Source organism: Chionomys nivalis, chromosome 25 (assembly GCF_950005125.1).
Source record: "Chionomys nivalis chromosome 25, mChiNiv1.1, whole genome shotgun sequence".
Classification (NCBI taxonomy): Eukaryota; Metazoa; Chordata; class Mammalia; order Rodentia; family Cricetidae; genus Chionomys; species Chionomys nivalis.
Window position 1 is genome coordinate 1,027,179 of NC_080110.1, and position 20,819 is coordinate 1,047,997.

Consider the following 20,819-nt stretch of genomic DNA (forward strand, 5'->3'; position numbering starts at 1 on the left):
GAAACTAGCTCTTGTAGACCAGGCTGGCCTCGAACTCACAGAGATCCACCTGCCTCTGCCTCCCCAGTGCTGGGATTGAAGGAGTGTGCCATCACCACCCAGCCCCTGTTTCTGCTTTATGATTCACAGAAACATGAGCAATCAAGTGCAGCCAAACTCTCATCACCTTGGAGCCACAGGCTTCAGTGCCTAAGCTCTTCCGACTGTGAGCTGAGATTAACCCCATCTCTCTTACATTTCCTGTTGGTATTTTCTTTAATCAGTGAGCAAAGTAATACAGTCATGTGATCTCTTTTAAGTCGGTCGGGTTCCTCATCTTGAGAATGGAAGTGATAGGTCCATCTTTTTCCACAGTTGTGAAAATCAGCAGAGAATAGTATATAAAAGGGCTAGCCTGCTCTACAGTATAACCTCAGGAACTGCTAACATATAGAATGATCTGCCTTTAGTGGTGTTTTACAAAGAAAAAGGAGAGAAGGAGAGGAGGAGAAGAAAAAGAAAAAAGAAGAGAATACTCTTGGGCCCAGAAAGATCAGGTCATCTCACAAGACCCTGCCTATATATACCTATAGCTCATATATAGAATTCTTAGATTATTTTCCAGCATCAGGAGTGGCTGGCCCCCTCTAGGCCCTGCTCTGGAGGCAAAAAACCAGTTTGGAGAGTTGTACTGTCTGGACGAACACCTTTCTGCAGCTCCCGTGGTTTTGTTCTGGCTGCAGTTAATGACAGTGAGTAACCCGACATGAAAGGGGGGCTGACAGGTCTTCAAGCAAAGGACAGGGCTAAATAGTTATGGGATTAAACACCAGCCTCACCACCCAGAGAGTCTACAAGGAAAACACATATGCAACTCAGCGATGATAATCAAAGGGCTCAAAACGGTTTAGTTGTCATGAGCCTGTAAAGGAACTAAAAGGCACCTTCAGGCAGGCCCTCCGCTCTACCCCAGCAGGCAGCCTGTCTGTCTACCCCAGGATGACAGGCGTGTGATGGCCCACAGAGAAGGGTCAAAGGGGCCTCCCCAGTGGGATCCAGTCATCACTGCAGTGGAGGATTCTGAAGACCACATTTCTGACCAAAATCTCATTTCCGGGATGATGTGAGCTTCCTTTACATTTTTGAAGACAGCAAAGATAACTTCAGGTCTCAGTGACAGAAACTGTCCGGAAAACTTCTGGCAGGGGCGTTCTGTAGAGCCTCTGTGTGCTTGGTTAGGACGGGCCATGCTAACATTCCTATGTGGTTTCCCTAGCCAGATGGGACCTGGCTTTCAAATTCAGGGTGGTCACAAGTGGCTTAAACAGCCAACAACTATTTCCAACTCTGGAAGCCATGAAGTCAAGATCAGGGCTTCTTCTTGGCCCTCGGGCATACATGTCACAGCAGCTATCAGAGTATGAACCCTGAGGAACATCTGGAGATTTCCTGACAACCAATCAGAGAAGACCTCAAAGGACATGGCAGCCTCTCTCCTTTCATCGTCCCTGTGTTCCCATAACACAGCACTCCGCTCCATAAACAACATTAGGGCTTGGTTTTGTTCTTTTAGAAGAAGGTGCAACGTTCCATGGCTTAATGGAGTGCTCCACCGCAGGAAAAGGGGAGAGTAAATCCTTTTGAAAGTCCGCGTTCCTGCGGCCAGTGATAAGGCTCGGTGGGTAAACTGGCCACGCAATACTGACTACCCAGTTCAATCCTGTAGTCCACGCAAAGATGTAAGGACAGAACCGACTCCACAAGGCTTCCCGTTAATCCCATCGGGTGAGAATAAGATCACTCCGCAATGCTGAGCCAAATCTGAAGCAAGCTTGATTTTTTATTAGGATGTACCAGAGGCCACTGACTGCCTCCTAAGTTAGAACAACCCTGAGTATTTTTCAGGGCCATTTTAAAGAGTAAAATCATGAGCAGTTGCAAAGCTGGTTTACAAAAGACAATAGAGCAATATAGTAAGGAAATATAGAAAAACTTCAAAAGAAAATTCAAGAGCCGTCACCATGAGGTCAAAGTCTACCAGTCAAATGGAACCGGAGTTATTGGTGGTTGTGAGCTACCATGGGGGTGCTGGGAAACAAACTCAGGTCCTTTACAAGAGTAGTAAGCACTCTTAACCACTGAACCATCTCTCCAGCCCTCCACTTCCTAAAATAAAAAAGGTTTTGGTTTTTTTATACAGTTTTTTTTGTTTGTTTTGTTTTTAGATGAGTCGGGCAGTAAAGGATTGCAGGAGATGGTGCCTGGACAGTGCTCACCAAGGTTGGTTCACCTCACCTCTACCCTTCCCAGCCCAAGTTATCTCCAAAGAAAGGGTAATTCACAGTATGGTATTAGACGGAATGTAGGAGGATGGGTTGTGGACCAGCAAGAGGGCACTTGCCTAGCACGTATGAAGCCCTAGGTTCAATTCCCAGCACCACAGAAGGGCAATGGGGGCAGAAACTTTGGAAAGCAGTTTGCCTTCAGATGTCAACAAGCATCTAGCAATTTCTCTAATTCATAACTGTTTGATGAGGCAGAGGGAATGATCATAGTGAAATACTCAGTATGCCTGAAAACCTTCAAAGACAAATGGCTTGGACATGTAGCAGGTTCAGTTCATATCCATTATCCACATCCCTCTCCATTCAGCTCAAACATCGAAACAAAGCATATTTGCTTTTTATATTTCAAGTGAGTGTCACTTTTCCAGACAAGTTAGAAAGGGTGAAAACGGTACAGGGGAACATGCAAAGAAAAAAGCAGAAGAAATAGTGGGCAGGAATTGGAGGGAAGATGGCCGTCAAGATCACCAAAAAGATCATTAACTTCGAGACTTTATTACCTGCTAAAGTTTCCAAACGACCTCTTGCCGACAAAGCAGTATGTATCAAGCAAGAATGTCTTTTTTAGCACGGCCATTCACAGTCGGCAAGCCTATGTTCAGGTCTAGCCGATGCGCCACAAATGTGTTATGGAGTGGCAGGCAGCACTGCCACCTTCACCCATAGTGCGGTGCTGTTGATTTCCAGTAAATTTCCCAAAGGGAAGGAATGAGCCAATGAAGGTGGAGGAGGAAAACACCCTCCAAACATTAAGATACCCCCGTCCCCACTACAGAAGCACTTAATTTTTTTTTCTTAAGATTTGGGACCAGAGAAGAACCCAGTTCCATAAAAACCTGGTGGGCGAGGGCGCTGCTAGCCGCGCTCCTCTGGCTCGCTGCAGGGCGAAGCTCCGGAGGATGCTTTGGACTCGCCGTCACTGTTGCAGTCCGGCCTGTGGCGCTCCAGCAGCTCCTGCAGGTGCTTGATGTAGCCGATGGCGGCGCGCAGCGTCTCCACCTTGCTGAGCCGCTGGCCGGCCAGATCGCGCGGCAGGTGCTGGCGGAGGCGCGCGTAGCCCTCGTTCACGCAGCGCACGCGCTGCCGCTCACGCTCGTTGCGTTGGCGCAGAAAGGCGGGCTCGCCGACTCCCCCCAGCGACAAGGACGGGCACGGCTGTCTCCGCGCGCTGTCCTCGGCGTCCTGGCGCGCGGAGGTCCTGCCCGGCTCCCTCCGGGGCAGCGCGCCCAGCGGCGTCCGCATCGGAGACGGCAGAACCAGCAGTCCCGCGGGTTTGCGTTTCTCCATCCCTCCGCGGAAAAGCGTGCAGATCACCCGAGAGATGACTGTCTCAGCAGGAAGATGACACTTGAAGCTTTCGTGGCTGAGACTCTGGTCCATCCAGACTTCCCGGTTTGTCTTTGGAGAAGTGTCTAGGTCCAGAAGCTAGGTACCTGAACACAGGTGGAGGGGACTGCTCATGATTTCCGAAGCTCGTTGCTCTCTTCGGGTCTTTATAAAACTTCTGAGCAGAAAGGACACGCTTCATCCACGCTTGTGTCTCCTCCGATCTTTATTCAAAAGTTAACAAAGGGTCCCCAGCCTGAATGGACGATCGCACCCCGAACAGATTAATATTTCAAAGCTGCCCGATTGCTGTAATTCGCTCCTGGGTCAGCCAGTGTGGCTCTCTGGGAGCCAGGAATTGAGCAGGGCCCTTTCCAGGCACTTGCAGGCCGGCAGAGAGAAAGTTTACTCCGACTTTCTCCTTGAAAATCCAAACTTGACTGCCCTTTGTGGCTTCCGGCGTTCAGGTCTGATGGAAAGAGCTTTCAGGGTGTTTGCAAACATACCCCTGCTCTTTCATTTCTGGGGAGGTGGAGAAGAAGCACTCATCAAAGGGAAGACTGCTCTCTTGCGGTTAGAAGATGTGTCAAGTTAAGGAAGACCTCCGGGGAAGCCCGAGGTTTTCTTCTGCGAAATCAGATCTTTCAAAAACCAAATTAGACACTTTTTGAAGGTAAGAACAAAATCTATATATTTTAGCATCAAATATAAGGATCCGTGATATTGTGCTCTAGCGTATGTTTAACGCGAGGCCCTTTATGTTTTTGTTGCTCTGTAAAAACACATCAAAAGCCCGAACAGTAACACGCTCTTTTAGCTAGTTATTTCTCAGGGTGCTTACTGTAAACACAGCTTTAGTCCTGCCTCCCAACCTCTTCTAATCCCACTCAGGATATAAGGATACCTTCCCATAGCACAAAGTATTTTCCCATTGTATTCATCTTTATTTCCTCCCTCGAGGATTGGAAAACAACATTTGAAAAGTAGAGAGCCCCAATTCTGAGGAGAAAGGATATGGCTTTGAAGGCTTGTCTTTATAACGCTGCCCCCCCCACAAATGAATAATTAATCCATCTGTGCGGTTAAAGAGCTTTGAAGATGAAAGTGTCATTAAAAATCCAACTACACTGGTTAATGTCAAAGATTGTTATCACACGGAAAAATCAGATTTCCTGTTCGGCAAACCAACACATTAAAGGCACCTTCTACTTGAAAAGTCCAACTTAAAAACATGAGACGCAAAAACCCCCTAAATTTACAACCAGACCTCTGCCTCTTCTCTGGAAGCTGGGGTGTGGCACTAACATGTTTGTTGTTTTTTTGTTTTCTCTTTTTAAAGGAGTCTTTCGCTTCCATGTTTACTCTAAAGTTTAGAGTTTAAACGACCAGCCTGAAGCAACTGGAAAAACACTTGCACCAAGGCAAATAAAATAGAAATAATTATTCCTTTTAGGCATAAGTTAGTCACATTTTAAAAGGCGTGGTTCCCTATAGACTTATACTGGCATCATGAGTTCTTGCATCAACATTTTTTCATGAATTGAGAAAGCCTTCCTATTAGCAGATATGCCCCCTGCAGGGCATCTAGACTCCAAGACCACAAGCTACTTTGGGCCAGGTCAAAGATTTTGACCTTTCTGCTAAGAGCTACAAGAGAAAAATGAGATAATTGAAAACGGGGACATGATTGAGATCTGTTTTTCTTTCTCAGGCTGACAGCAAATGAAAATCCCTGCAAGCCAAGTGTGGTGGTGCACACCTTACCCCAGCGCTGGAGAGACAGAGGCAGGCAGGCTTGTGTGAGTTTACATAACAAGTTCCAAGCCAGCCAGGGCTGTATGGTGAGACCTTGTCTTAAAAAATAAAATACTATAAAAACACACGAAGCTTGACTAAAAACTGGTGATGTTAAGGATTTGAGGGAGGGGTGGGAGCATAAATCACTGTAGTGTTTGGGGAAGGAATGATTATAGTCAACAGTATATTTTTTTTTAAATATTTATTTATTATGTATACAATATTCTATCTGTGTGTATGCCTGAAGGCCAGAAGAGGGCACCAGACCTCTTTGCAGATGGTTGTGAGCCACCATGTGGTTGCTGGGAATTGAACTCAGGACCTTTTAAAGAGCAGGCAATGCTCTTAACCACTGAGCCATCTCTCCAGCCCTAGTCAACAGTATATTATCCAGAAATGCTGACAATTTTGTCCCACAGAAATAAATGTATCTCTATAGGTTTATATGTGCATACAGATCAATACCGGGCCACAGCATTTGTTGTGAGTTAAAAGAGAGAGAACAGGGTGCTGTGCCTGGCGCTGCACACCTGAAATCCCAGCTACTTTGGGAGGCTTAGAAGGATGGTTGTTCAGGGCCTGTATAAGGCTACTTGTAGGTATGGTTTCAGGGTTGATCATGTGGTATCGGATAACCCGTTGGTGTGCTTGTTCCTAGGGAAGACTATTTCTCCTGCTACCAGCATCCTCATTGTCTCTAGTTCCCTGTGTAGGACCAAGGCTTCTTGGGCTTTTCCCTGTTCATATTAACATATCTATTGCTGTTTGTCCGTGTTCAGCCCATGTTTAGACAGTTGTGTTGGTGAGACTTATGTCTTTAGGAGTATATATGTTTATAATATACATACATGTGTGTAACAACAATTTAAAAAGAGTCCATGAATTTGAAAGAGAGCAAGGAATGGTATCTGGGAGGATTTGAAGGGAGGAAAGGGAAGGGGTGAAATGATATAATTATAATCTCAAAAAATAAAAAATTAGAAATTTAAAAATAAAGGAAAACTTGAAAATAAAGTTCAAGGTCTGCCTGAGCTGCAGAGTGAGTTCAAAGCCAATCTGGGCAACTTGTGAGACTGTGTCTCAAAAGAAAAAATAAAAAGAGTTCTATGGTTAACTTTAGGTTGTCTCCCAAGGGAGTAGGGATGAGGGGGACACAAGACACAGCCTGAATACTCATCCATAAAGAAAAGAGTAATACTTACAGATCTTTATATTATTAAAAATAATGAGTAAGATATATATATGTATATATATATGTACTTACAGAAATATAAAAAATGTGTTAAGCAAAACCCAAGGAAGAAAATTGCAGACTAATGTTTGCAATGGGAACAAAACAATTTTACATGATTCGTACATTTACACATGCCTGGATTTGAAACAGGATCTCACTGTATAGCCCAGGCTGGCCTGAAATTCAGGCTCCTCCTGCCACAGCCTTTTGAGTATTGGAACAACAGGTGTGTGCCACCGTGACAAGTGACATGCATGTCTTTATGTGTTTGTGCAGACATGGAGAATGAAGCAGAAAGATGTATACCAAATTACTGTCATTGTTGCTTAGAAAGTATGTCACTGGGCGTAGAAGAGTGATCATTGTCCTTCAGCTATCCCTCTGTTTACTTATTACAAACTGCACATGCTTTATATCTTCAATCCAATGAGTTTTAAAATAACAAAAGGAAGTGTCCAGAACACTCAGATGATACACTGACTCAATCCAGATCTACAGATTTATTATTAGCATTCCAGGTTATTGGACCATGTTTCCTTATCAGTTCTCTCTCTGAGCACTGTGGTATGGCTGTTCCCTGCAGGCTTGGCATGAGCGGCACCACTATGAAGCACCGAGACCGCTGTGACCCTAGGAGACCTCGGCCGCTGTCGGGCAGTGAAACACAAAAAGTGTACATCACTTGGCAAGGTCTGGTAAGGGGGCAAGCATTCCTTCCTGGAGAGGGAGAGAGTCATGGAACACTCCTCTTAGATCCCATTGTTGCTGTGAAAACATAGGCAGGCATGATGATAGCACACACCTGCAATCACAGCACTCGGGCGGAAGATACAGGAGGAGGAGGAGTTCAAAGCCAGCCTTGGCTCTGTAGCAAGTGTAAGGCTAGCCTGGGCTACATGGGATCCTGCCTCAAAGAAAAGAGGTAAAAAGCTGCCTGGGGGGGGGTCAGACTTTTCTATGGTACAGTTGCTCACAAGTTGCCCATGTTCCCATAAGTAACACCAATTAACTTACTTATTTTCTAGGTCGGGTTTCTTTGGTCTGTCCACTACTGCACACCTGGTTTCTATGACAAGCTAGTGTGGCTACTGGGATTAAAAGTGTGTGTTATTGCTGCTGGTCTGTAAGGCTGATCAGTGTGCCTGTTTTAATCTCTGAACTTCAGGCATGTTTTATTTGTTAAAATACATATGAAATGCCACTACAAAGAGGGGTTAGAGAGATTGCTTAGTGAGCATGAGTGTTTTGTTTCTATGTATGTCTGTATGGGAGTTCACAACCATCCGTGACTTCAGTTCCAGGATGCATACCGTACAGACATACATAGAAACAAAACACTCATGCTCATAAAATAAGAATAAATCTAGGGTAAGCTAAAAAAAAATTGTGTGTGTTTGTTTGTGTTGGGGTATGTGCATATAAAAAGATGTCTGTTGTGTCCAGAAAGAGTTCATCAGATTCCCCAGGACCTGAAGTTACAGGAGGTTGTGAGCCACTGGACACGGGTGCTGGGTACCCAATTGTCCTGTGCAAGAGCAGTATACATGCATAGCCACTAAGGTTGCCTGCAATGGGGGTGGAAAGGCAAAGAGAGGAGGGAACCTACACAAATCCTAGCACCGTCATTTACGACATAGAAGCAGGCAACCTTCACGGTCTGACCTAATTTCAAAAACGTTCTGCGTGGATCCTTGCGTCCCTACTTGAGGCTATGCCATTTAGGCCCGAAAAACAGTCTGGAGAACCTTGGAGTTCTAGCAATGAATGAACTCTAGCAAGTACAGCAGTTTTGGTCTCCTAGCAACTCAGGATTGAGGTCCACCTGAGCCGCCACGCTCTGGGCGGAGCGTCTCGAAGCCAGCCTACTTCTGGGGTGGGCGGGGCGGGCTCTCTGCGATGCGCACGCGCAGCGACTGGGCGGGCCGACTCTGCCGAAGGGAAGGTCGCGGCGCAGGCAAGCCGGAAACGCGCCCCGAGTGGCCGAGAAACCGGAAAGCACCCCGGGAGGGGGTGTGGCCCTGAGAAGGCGGGACTAACTGGGTAGGGCGGGGCGGGCGGGAAACGTTACGGGAGCCGCAAGCGGGGCGTGGAGTCCCGGGCGAGCAAAGGCGCCCGGGCCGAGCTCCGGCCGGATGAAGAGCCGAGCGGGTGGGCCGGTGCTCCCCAGCGCGGGCCTCAGGTGGGCGAGGCGGCCGGGCGGGTTGGGCGGGCTGGGCGGCCGGGCGGGGAAAGGTCGTGGCTCATCCCTTTTCTCCCCTTCCAGGTCGGCCAGCCGGGCTGCCAGCCCTTCCGGAAAGACAGTCCCGGGCGCGGCCCAGCATGCTCGGCCCTCTGCACGGAGCGCGGCCGCCGGCCCTCGGAGACGTCGGGAGGTCCGGGGAGGCGTGGCCACCAGCGGGATGTGCTAGCACGTGACCCCGGCCCCGGCGCTCTCCCGTCGGACGCCGGTTCCCTGCACTTGCCCGCGCAGGTGAGGTGGGCCGGGGAAGCCGGGGAGATAGCGCCGGAGGGGGAGTCTTTGTGTGCCTTCGGAATGCACGCGTGACAGGTTAATGGGTTGGAGCACCAGAACCTACTACCCTTCCCCCCACAAAAAAGTCCAGAGTACTAGTTGGTTCCAGGTGTGAGTGGTTGTTCAGAGTAATTGTTCAGAGTAACCACACGTTGTTAGCTGCTTGACACCTTTTTCCTGTCTTTAAGTTATTGTAGCGTTTGTTGTTTTGAGTCGTCTGTTTTTGTAGTATCATCACCTTTGGGTTTTCCGGGATGCAGCCAGGGATGATGAAGTGCGGAGATTTAAGTTATTAATTGTGCAAACTAGGTGAATTAGAAGGTACTGTGCCAAGACAGTATAGAAACAAACCAAAGATGGAGTTGTATTTAGCTGGCATTTTTTTCAGAATCCTTTAAAAAGTCTGTTTAGAATGTGGAAGAGGAAATCCATTGAATGAAATTATTGGGGCTGGTCGATGCGTCTTGCAAAGTGGCCGTACTTTTCCAGAAAGCAGCGTGAGGGCTGAACCTAACAAGTGATTATGTATGTTGGTTAAAAACATAAAAACAAAATGATTTGCTGACGGTGTGAGGAAGACGGAATTCAGTATCTTTAGGCCTTGATGTGGGACCAGGTGGGTAGCGTGGAATGGCCGATTTGATTGGGAAAACCTGTTGAGGATCACGTTTGTTCCTTCCTAATGTCTTTTATCTTTGAATACTTGTTTTTTTTTTTTTTTTTTTTTGGTTTATGGCTGTTGAAGTCATCACATTTTAAAAACTCACAACAAAGCAGAAATGTCCTGAGCCTTATTTGAACTGGTTTGAGAAGGCCTAGGGTTTCACACCGATGTTTTTTTTTTTTTTTTTTTTTTTTTTTTTTTTTTTTTTTGGTTTTTTCGAGACAGGGTTTCTCTGTAGCTTTGGAGCCTGTCCTGGAACTCCCTTTGTAGACCAGGCTGGTCTCGAACTCACAGAGATCCGCCTGCCTCTGCCTCCCGAGTGCTGGGATTAAAGGCGTGCGCCACCACCGCCCGGCCTCACACCGATGTTTATTCCGACATTATGTACTTTAATGTTCAAAGCTTTCAGAATAGGAAGTGAAGACGCTTCACTCTGCTCTAAAATGTTACTGTAATCGGTATGTTGTAGGCTTTATGGTGCCAGCGGTGATTTTGTCTTAGTTATGGTTGCAGCTGGGAGAAATTAGAGACCTCTGTTGTAAACCAGCTGAAGCCTAGAAACTTCTCAAGTTAAAGTAGCATGGCGCCTTTATTAGGATACAAGGAGTTTCCATTCTTGTGCGAGGATCTGTTGTCCTTCAGATAGTGTTCCTCATTTACTAGAGCTTCTCATGGTCTTTCTGGTCAGGGTGATGAGTGGGGATTGCTTTCAGGTCTTTCATACTTAGTTGATGTCCAAAAGCTAGTTTAATGATAACCCTATGGATATAGTATAATTCAAGAAACAAGTTTATGTAGGACTTTATACCTCACATTTAGTTAGTCATAATACAAATAGGAGTCTGTAAACAGCAAAAACATTTTGTTTTTAATTTGTTACTAGGCTAAGAAAGAGGTTGGGCCTCTTAAATTAGTTCTGAGCTCCAAACTCAGCTATACCTCTGACTAGTTATGTAAGTTTAGTTTATTTTTTAAACTCAAAATCTAGGCTTTCTAATCGTTAAAATGGAGTTAAAGTGCCAGTCCAGGACTGGAGAAATGACTCGGTGAATAAAAGCACTGACTGTAGGGGGCCTACAATTCCAGTTGGGTCTCTGGAACCCACATAAAAAGCTGTGTGCGGTGGTGTGCATCTGTAATTCTAGCACTTCTAGGGGACATGGGAGGCCAGCACAGAGAATCACCTTGGAGCTGGCAGATCACTGTAAAGACCCTGTCTCAACAACATGGAAGTTGAGAACTATCTCCAGTCTCCAGACTTCCATGTACATCCTCAGCCCTCTCCATGACACACATACATGTGTGTTAATTAGAAAAAGAAGATTACAAACTAGCTAACACTGGTTGCTTTGACAATACACAACAAGAAGCGATTTAAGAAAGATGGTGTATTGTGTTCAAGGGGACACAGTCCATCATGGTGGGAGGCTAGTCACATTGCAGCCTGTAACCTGGAAGCAAAGAAAAATGCTGGTGGTGGGTTTGCGTTCTCATTTTTATTTAGTACAGGATCCTACCCCACTGAATGTGGGTATCTCCCACCACATTCAGTGTGCATCTTATGTTGTCTCTCTCTTTTTTTTTTCTATTTTTAGTTTTTCGAGACATGGTTTCTCTGGGTAGTTTCTTTGGAGCCTGTCCTGGAACTCGCTCTGTAGACCAGGCTGGCTGGCCTCTAACAGCCTCCTGAGTGCTGGGATTAAAGGCGTGTGCCACCACTGCCCAATCTGCATCTTACCTTTTCAATTAAACCTCTCTGGAAACACCCTCATAGACAGTCAGAGCTGTGTGCCCATGTGATTCTAAGTCCACTGTTGACAGTGAAGGTTTAGCATCATAGAGCCTTAAAGTATGCAGTGTAGGAGAGGCAGGAGTAAATTACTTAACCCATTGTTTCTTAAGTACAGAGTACGGTGGAAGGTTGTTAGAGATTTCATTTGAATTGTGTTCTGTCTATCGTCTGTAAACGATAATATGGTCTCTAAGTCCTGATTAGAAACCCATATGTATGGGCTGGCTCAGAGGTTAAGAGCGCTGACTACTCTTCCAGAGGTCCTGAGTTCAATTCCCAGCAACCACATGGTGGCTCACAACCATCTGCAATGAGATTTGGTGCCCTCTTCTGGTATACAAGAATACACCCAGGCAAAATACTGTATACATAATAAATAAATTTAAAAAAAAGAAATGACTTGATAACAGTCAAGAGTGAGAAAAGAAAAAGAAAAGAAACCAATATGTATATATTTGAAAATACTTATTTTTAATTTGTGTTATGTGTGCCTATGCTGTGTATGCAGGTGCCCTTGGAGGCCTTAGGAGGGTGTGAAACCCCATGGAGCTGGAGTACAAGGTTTGAGAAGATGTGAATGCTGGGAACTGAACATGGTTCCAGCAGACTGAACTCAGGTCCTCTGGAAGAGCAGCAGGGCTCTTAACCCGTGAGCCGTCTCTCCAGCCCTATATATTTTTCTTTTGAGACAAGCTATTGCTATATAGTGTAGACTGGCATTGAGTTTATGTTCACTACAGGGTAAGCTTGGAACTTGTGGCAACCCTTCTGCCTTAGCCTCCCTACTTCTGTGCCATCCCAGCTAACTAAAACTAATGCCTTTACATAACAATGGCAGTTAATGGCCTTTTCTGTTGGGAGCTGTGAGACCCCAGATCCTGAATTCCTTGTAAACAACTTGTTTTCCTCTGATCTGAGTGCCTACAGCTGCTCTGAGCACGAGACCTTCAGGAGTTCCTGATGGCAGGAGAGTGGTTTCTGTTGGGTTTGGCTGGGGTGTGGCTGTCTCTATATAATCTGCCCCTGAATGCAATAAAGGGGGCATTCTTGGGGAATTCAAGGATGACCTGTGTCGCTGTCTCTGTATGTGTCTGTGTCTTTTAACCTCCAGCCCCCTTGCCCGAAGCTCGTGAACTGGGTGCCAGTGCACAGAGTGCAGACATGGGGGCGTGGTGCGCGGCATTTTCACTCGTTATTACTCTTGTAAGATGTGCTCCGTGACATTGCAAGAAGGACTGTACAGAAAAGGTGATTTCTTGGTTCTTCAGCCTTCTGAAAATGATCTGTGTATTAAGTCTGATGTGTTGGAACATCTTTGGCAGTCCTTTACAGGATGATTGATGCCCTTTTATTAAGCTGCTTTGTGATTTGAGTCAAATATTTTATCTTTGAGCCTTAATTGTTCATTTGCCTTACTTTGCAGAATTAGTTTTGAAGATTCAAAGTTGTTTTAGTAGAGTTCTGGCAAAGCTTGCTTGATAGCCCTATGTGCGGGTATTAAGGCTGTTAGATACTGATGACTCAGTGTGTGAGGGTGTTAAGGCTGTTAGATACTGATGACTGTCAGTGTGTAAGGGTATTAAGGCTGTTGATCAATAAGGTATAGATACTGTTGACTGTCAGTGTGTGAGGGTATTAAGGCTGTTGATCAATAAGGTATAGATACTGATGACTGTCAGTGTTTGAGGGTATTAAGGTTGTTGATCAATAAGGTATAGATACTGTTGACAGTGTGTGAGGGTATTAAGGCTGTTGATCAATAAGGTATGGATACTGTTGACTGTCAGTGTGTGAGGGTATTAAGGCTGTTGGTCAGTAAGATATGGATACTGATGACTGTCAGTATGTGAGGGTATTAAGGCTGTTGGTCAATAAGGTATGGATACTGTTGACTGTCAGTGTGTGAGATCCTTAGGCGAGCATGGTGCTTCTTTATGCCATTGACAATATGAATCAGACCCAGGATTACCTTTACCTCACTATAAAGAGGGTTAGTAAAACTTCAAGTACTTTAAAATAGAATGTCTAAAAGCTACTGGTTTGAGCAGGTAAGCCCAATGGAAATAGTACCTACCATGAGAAGAAAAGATTGGGTGGTTTAACAAACAAAATAAGCCACTATAGCCAGAGCTGTAGATTGTTGGCTTTCGTGTTTGGTGCTTGTGTAGGTTTTGGAGCAAGGTAGATTGAATTCAAGTCCTGTGTATGGTATGTGACATTGACCTGCATAGTTAACTCGGAATCACAGTCCTTCTTGTGGTTTCCGAGTCATGTGCGCTCAGAGCAGTTGGTCAGGTTCCATTCCCCATCCCCAGAGTCTCGGCTCTTTTAACATGAGCTTACTGAGGTGGTGTATGCTCTTTCCTAGGATGAATGACATGAATTTGAGCCCAGTGGGGATGGAGCAGCTGTCTTCATCCTCTGTGAGCAATGCCCTGCCGGTCTCAGGAAGTCACCTGGGTTTGGCTGCCTCTCCCTCTCACAGCGCCATCCCTGCCCCAGGTGAGTGGGAGCCACTGCACTCAAACATTGTGTTCAGTCAGTTCTGAGTGTGTTTCAAGGTACAACAGAGAAACTAGTGAGCGGCCTCTGCCAAGGGTTTTGTGTAGTTGCACCATCCTAATGGGAGTAGCGTTTTTTTTTGGGGGGGCTACTGTCTTTCATTCAGAGCTGAAATTGACTTGGCTTTTTATCCAGGGCTTCTCATACTCATCTGATTGAAACTGACATTGTGTCCCTAATTAATAGATGAGGATTAGGTTAAATTTTCTCTGAAGTTCCCGAAGCATTTAATTGGGCTTGTTTTAGGTTGGAAACTGAGCATCTGTGGGAACGTGCAAGGCCTGGCTTTGTGGGAAAGTGGTGAGAGAGATGGAGCTATGTGGGACTCCCTGTGAGCATGGGCAGAACAGGAGAGGAAGCTCATTTTTTTCCTCTCCCAGGCCTAAACACTTAAATCCCTTTTTTGTTGTTGGGAGATTTTGTTCTATTTGAGAAGAGGTCTTGAACCCAGTCTTTTTTTTAAAAAAGATTTATTTATTATGTATACAGTGTTCTGTCTCCACGCATGCCTGCAGGCCAGAAAAGAGCCCCAGGTCTCATTACAGATGGTTGTTAGCCAGCATGTGGTTGCTGGGACTTGAAAACTCAGGAACCTTTGAAGATCAGCCAGTGCTCTTAACCTCTGAGCCATCTCTCCAGCCCCTTGGACCCAGTCTTAATATAACCAAGGTGACCTTGCACTCTTGATCCTCTGGCTCCACCTCTCAAGTGCTGGGATTACAGGCCTGTGCCACCACACCTGGCTCTGAAACCCTTTGTCTACTTTCTTTCCCTCTCCTGTTGAAATGAGGAATGAGTAAACTATTGATTGTTAAGGATATGTAGCCTCATAATGTTGTATTGGACTTATGCTTAGTATTTTAAGTAATATGTAAAAGATGTTTAAGTAGTTATTTGTAGAGAATTTTATCCTGAATTAATAAAATGCAGCAGCCAAGCCAGATTAACTAAAATTAGCATTTCCTTCCTTAAAAGTGCCAACACAAGAGATTTTTAAAAAATTAAAGTTTATTTGTGTGATTTGTTGGATTCTTGTTGAAAACATGGTGCTTCTTTACACACTGATAATCTGAGGCAGACCCAGGATCACTTTTGTATATACCACATGTGTGCATTGTGCCCACAGAGACCGGAAGAGGGAGTCAGATCCCTTGGAATTGAAGTTTCAGATGGTTGTGAACTACCATGTGGGTGCTAACACTCTGAACCTGGGCACTTTATAAGTGTAGCAAATGCTTTTAGCTGGGCCATCTCTCCAACCCCACAGAATAAAGTTATAAAAGCATAATGGTATATGCTATAACCTCAGCATTTAGGCTTATAGGCAGGAAGGAGGAGTTGAAGGCCAGCCTTGGCTTTGAAACTTTAAAGGAACTGTTAACCTGTCTGTTTATCTCTTAGGCATTTCTTTAGAAGATAGTCTTTAAGAAAAGGCTTATATTAAAAAATACTCCCTTTGACCAAAATATGCAAATCAGCACTAAGTTTTCATTTAACGCTTGGGCACAGGAAAGGTCGTTTAAGCATTTTGTACATGGATATAATCCAGGGTGGGTAAAGTTCAAACTGTTTTGATTATAGAGTATAACACGTAGAGAAAGGGCTGAAAAGAAACACATATAGATCCATATCTAACTTTAATGTGGATGGATTCCAAGTATAGACATGCCTGGATTTTGTTTGTTACATTTTTAGACAAGGTCTCATTATGTTGCCCAGGCTTGGCCTAAACTCAAAATCTTTCTGCCTCTGCCTTCTTGGTACTGGGATTACAGTAATGCACCACCATGCCAAGCATTTGAGTGTTTTAAAAGTGAAATGTATAGTGATTAAAAAGGGGAAATAAAGCTTTAAAAAAGCTATCACTAGTCAGGTGGTGTTGGCACACCTTTAATCCCAGCACTTGGTAGGCAGAGGCAGGCGGATCTCTGTGAGTTCGAGGCCAGCCTGGTCTACAAGAGCTGGTTCCAGAACAGGCTCCAAAGCAACAGAGAAACCCTGTTTCGAAAAACAAAACAAAACAAAACAAATTAACTGCAAGAGACCACACCTGTGAACAGTTTTTTTTTTTTAATGTTTATTTACCTTAAGGAGTCATTTTTTACTCTTTGTAGTGATGTGTAAGTATATGCACATGAGGTTCTGGCCTGGAGCTAGAGTTACAGTGATGTGGCTGCTGGGAACTGAACTCTGGTCCTGCTGGAACAGTACATGCTCTTAACCACTAAGCCATCTTTCCAGCCCATTTGTTTTTGTTTTTAAAGTAATTTGTTCTCTGAGTTGTTATTCAAACTAGATTGTTAATTGTTTTTGTGTTTAGGAGAAACAACTGGAGGATCAGTTTAGCGCTTTAAAAACGGTGTGCACACGTACACACTAATTTGAGGGCCAGGTTTGGTCATGCACACTTGTAATCCCAGCATTCCACTAGGTCATAGGTCAGCCTGGGCTACATAGATCCTTTCTGAGAAGTAATCTGGGGACTGGGAATGTTTGGTTATGGTATAGATGTTATCCAATAGTGTCTTGGGTTACAAAGGGCTACCAGGGAGATTCTTTTGTTTCTTTAAATTCTAAGTTTTGCCAGTGATTTTTAGATACTAATCTTTTAATTAAGAAAAAAATTTTTTTTCAAGGTCTCCCAGTGGCAATTCCAAACCTGGGTCCCTCCCTGAGCTCTCTGCCTTCTGCCTTGTCTCTGATGCTCCCCATGGGCATTGGAGATCGAGGGGTGATGTGTGGGTTACCCGAAAGAAACTACACCCTACCTCCACCGCCTTACCCTCACCTAGAGAGCAGTTACTTCAGAACTATTCTACCTGGTAAGTTTTATAGTTACTGAGTTGGGGGAAGATAGGGGAATGGGGGATGGAACCCTTCTACCTGGTAAGTTTTATGGTTGTGTGGGGGAGATGGATGGAACCATTCTGACCTCAGTTTTTGGAGATTAGGATTAAATATCTTTTTCTCTGTCGTTATTGGATAGCAGTCTCTGGATTTGTTGATAATTGTATGCTTTGCTTAGAACATGCATGTGGTTTAATATGAAAGAAGCAGTTTGGTAAAGATAATTCTTTTTCATAGTGTTATTAGTGTAGTTTTAATCTTTTAAAATTGTTTTGGTTTTTTGAAGTGGTTTTGGTTTTTTGGTGGGGATTGAACCTAGGGCCTCATGCATGAGGCATATTACCACTGAGCTACTCCGAAGCCCTTTTTTATTTTGAGATTGGGCAACTGCCTATATAGCAGAGAATAACCTTGTTTCCAATTCTCTTGCCTTTCACCTTCAAAGTACTAAATTACAGACATGAGGATTTTTTTTTTTTTTAATTTTTTTTGGCTTTCAAGATAGGGTTTCTCTAGCTTTTGAGCCTGTCCTGGAACTAGCTCTTATACACCAGACTAGCCTTGAACTCATAGAGATTCATCTGCCTTTAAAGGCATGCGCCACCACCACCTGGCAGGCATGGGGATTTTTGTTGTTGGTTTGAGACAGGGTCTTGCTTGTAGTCCTGGAATCTGCTGCGTAGGCAGGGCTGGCCTCAAACTCAGTGCCGGGATTATAGATGAGCTCCACCACACCTGGTTTGTGTTACGTTTTTTCCTTTGCATGTGTATGAGTGTGCAGGTGTGTGTTGGTGCGTGTGGAGGCTAGAGGTTAATGCTGGTTGTCTTACTCAGGTGTGTATGAGTGTGCAAGTGTGTGTTGGTGCGTGTGGAGGCTAGAGGTTAATGCTGGTTGTCTTACTCAGTTGTTTTCCACCTTACAGAGTGAAGCTGGGTCTCACTGGACCCAGCACATGCTGAGTTGATAGTTTGTGTTTCAGTGATCTGTGGGAGTATAGGTGGGTCACCACACCCTCCTGGAATTTTACATGGGCGTTGGGGATATAAACTCAGGTCTTTAGAGTTACATAGCAGTGATTTGTCTGCTGAGTAATCTTTCAGTTCCCTATGGTATAATTTTGTTTTATTTATGTATTTATTTTTGGTTTTTTTGAGACAGGGATTCTCTGTGTAGTCCTGACTGTCCTGGAATTCACTCTGTAGATTAGGCTGGTCTTGATCACCCCTCTGCTGCCTGAATACTGGGATTCAAAGTGTGCACCATCTGCAACCCCCCAACTCCAGCTAACCAGTTTTTATATAAAGTGAATATTGATTCTGTAGTAATTCTAGTTTACCAGCTATCTGTACTGCTTAAAGTTCATTGACTTTTTATTCTGTTATAAAAGTATTATATATACTCTTTCAGACAGTTTAGCAAACAGGGAGAAAGGGAAGCCACATTGTCTTTCTATTGGACTTGTGGTTTTTTGGGAGTACTGATGGTTATGGTTTTCATGATTTAAGACCATGATTCTCTACCGTCGTGTGTCTCTTTTACTTTGTGTTTATCCTGCTACTGCAATGGTTTTCATACCCTCTCTCCATCCTCCTCTGAAATAGGTTTTCACTGTGTAGCCCTGGCTGGCCTAAGAACTCACTGTGTAGACCAGGCTGACTTTGAACTCAGACCCTTGCCTGCCTCTGTGCCAAGTGCTGGAATTACAGGAGTGTGCCTTCGAGCCCAACACCCATAATGGTCTTTTAGATAGCATACTGGTAATTCCAGTGTTCAGGAGGCTGAAGCAAGGATATCAGGAGTGTAGACTAGACTGTCTGTCTCAGAACAGACTACTGGATGGATATTTAATGGCATATTACATCAGTCTTTATTGTTGGGCAGCTTGGTTTTTCCAGGTTTTATTGTCATGATAGCTGATGTTCTTAGCTATTCTGGTGTCTTTGTGTACATTTACAAAATACATTTAGGCATTTAGGGAAGGTTCTTGTAAATGGAACATTTTATTCAAGACTGTGGTCATTTTTGGGTTCATAATGTGCTGTGTTTTAATATATACTCTCCCACCAGAAGTACCTCAGATGACATCCCATAGCCTTAAAAGCATAGCTGTGGACTTGAGAAGTAGTTTAATAGTAAGACATTTTTTGAGACCCTGGATCTGATCCTAACAGGTCCCCCGCAAAAAAAGTTTCTGTAGTTTTGTTTTGAATCAATTTGCTTTGATAATTTTATATAAAAGTTCTTAAATCATTTTATTACTTATTTACATATTTTTATTTTATTTATTTTTATTTATCTATTTTGTTTTTTGAGACAGCGTTTCTCTGTGTAACAGCCCTGGCTGTCCTGGAACTCGCTCTGTAGACCAGGCTGGCCTCGAACTCATAGAGATCCTCCTGCCTCTGCCGTCTGAGTACTCGGATTAAAGGCATGCGCCACCACTGCCTGGCTGGCAATCTATCTACCTACCTATCTTTCTTTTCTTTCTTATTTACTTTTTGTGGGGCAGCTTTCAGCATCTTAGGACTGAAGAATTGAGGACCACATAGAGATTAGAGATCCCATTTAGGGTGTGTCTAGTTGGCTTTGTCAGATCAGCTTCATGTGTTTAGGATTTGAGTTTCATAGAGAAACTCAGAATGGTGTATGTACTACTTGTATAGATATTGATTAAAGAAGTAGCAGGATCTTTAACTCAGTTGTATTTGTAAGGAAAATGGTTCCTAGCACTTGAAATTTCTTATATATAATAACAGTGTGATAATATCTCTTCTCTGATATCTCTTTTCTCAGGCATTTTATCTTACTTGGCTGACAGACCGCCTCCTCAGTACATCCACCCCAACTCTATAAATGTTGATGGTAATACAGCGTTGTCTATCACCAACAGCCCTTCAGCACTAGATCCTTATCAGGCCAATGGAAATGTTGGATTAGAATTAGGTGTTGTTTCAATAGACTCTCGTTCTGTGAACACACATGGTGCCCAAAGTCTTCATCCTAATGATGGCCATGAAGTGGCATTGGACACAACAATCACTATGGAGAATGTTTCTAGGGTTACCAGCCCAATCTCTACAGATGGAATGGCAGAGGAGCTTACAATGGATGGTGTTGCAGGAGACCATTCGCAAATCCCCAATGGCTCCAGAAGTCATGAACCTCTCTCTGTGGATTCTGTGGGCAACAACCTGACAGCAGACACTGTAGGACATGGTGGTGTGATACCCATTCATGGGAGTGGTCTAGAGCTTCCCGTGGTCATGGAGACAGACCACATTGCAAATCGGGTCAATGGGATGTCTGACAGCACCCTCAGTGACTCCATCCACACTGTGGCCATGAGCACCAACTCTGTAAGCGTGGCACTCTCTACCTCACACAACCTCGCCTCTCTAGAATCTGTTTCCCTCCATGAAGTTGGCCTTAGCCTAGAGCCTGTGGCTGTCTCTTCCATCACGCAGGACGTTGCTATGGGGACAGGTCATGTAGATGTATCCTCAGACAGCTTGGCTTTCGTACCACCTTCGCTGCAAATGGAAGACTCCAATTCAAACAAGGAAAACATGGCAACCTTGTTTACAATTTGTGAGTGTGCTTCTCTGTTCTCTTCTGGAAATACTGGGTTTTGTTTTTTAAAATTACATGTGTTTGAGGGTTTTGCCTGCATGCATGTGCATGTACCACCTGCATGCCTAGTGCCTGCAGAAACTAGGACAGTGTTGGATTCCTTGGAACTGGAGTTATAGATAGTGTGAGC

The 20,819-nt window shown here is 44.5% G+C and overlaps 2 protein-coding genes across 3 annotated transcripts in view; one reads left to right on the forward strand and one right to left on the reverse strand.

Annotated features, from left to right (window-relative positions):
* Positions 1–1,859: 1,859 nt before the first annotated feature.
* Positions 1,860–3,611, reverse strand: Ascl4 (achaete-scute family bHLH transcription factor 4). Its single transcript, XM_057758213.1, has one exon. It carries the CDS (start codon positions 3,609–3,611, stop codon positions 3,180–3,182), a length of 432 nt encoding a protein of 143 aa, XP_057614196.1. The 3' UTR covers positions 1,860–3,179.
* Positions 3,612–8,749: 5,138 nt separating this feature from the next.
* Positions 8,750–20,819, forward strand: part of Prdm4 (PR/SET domain 4) — a 28,078-nt gene continuing 16,008 nt past the window's right edge. For both annotated transcript variants that reach the window (XM_057758167.1, XM_057758168.1), the window contains exons 1-5: positions 8,750–8,860; positions 8,945–9,151; positions 14,018–14,151; positions 16,848–17,033; positions 19,853–20,647. In XM_057758167.1, the coding sequence (XP_057614150.1) occupies positions 14,019–14,151; positions 16,848–17,033; positions 19,853–20,647 (1,114 nt within the window). In that variant the 5' untranslated portion in view covers positions 8,750–8,860; positions 8,945–9,151; position 14,018. The remainder of the gene's footprint in view (positions 8,861–8,944; positions 9,152–14,017; positions 14,152–16,847; positions 17,034–19,852; positions 20,648–20,819) is intronic.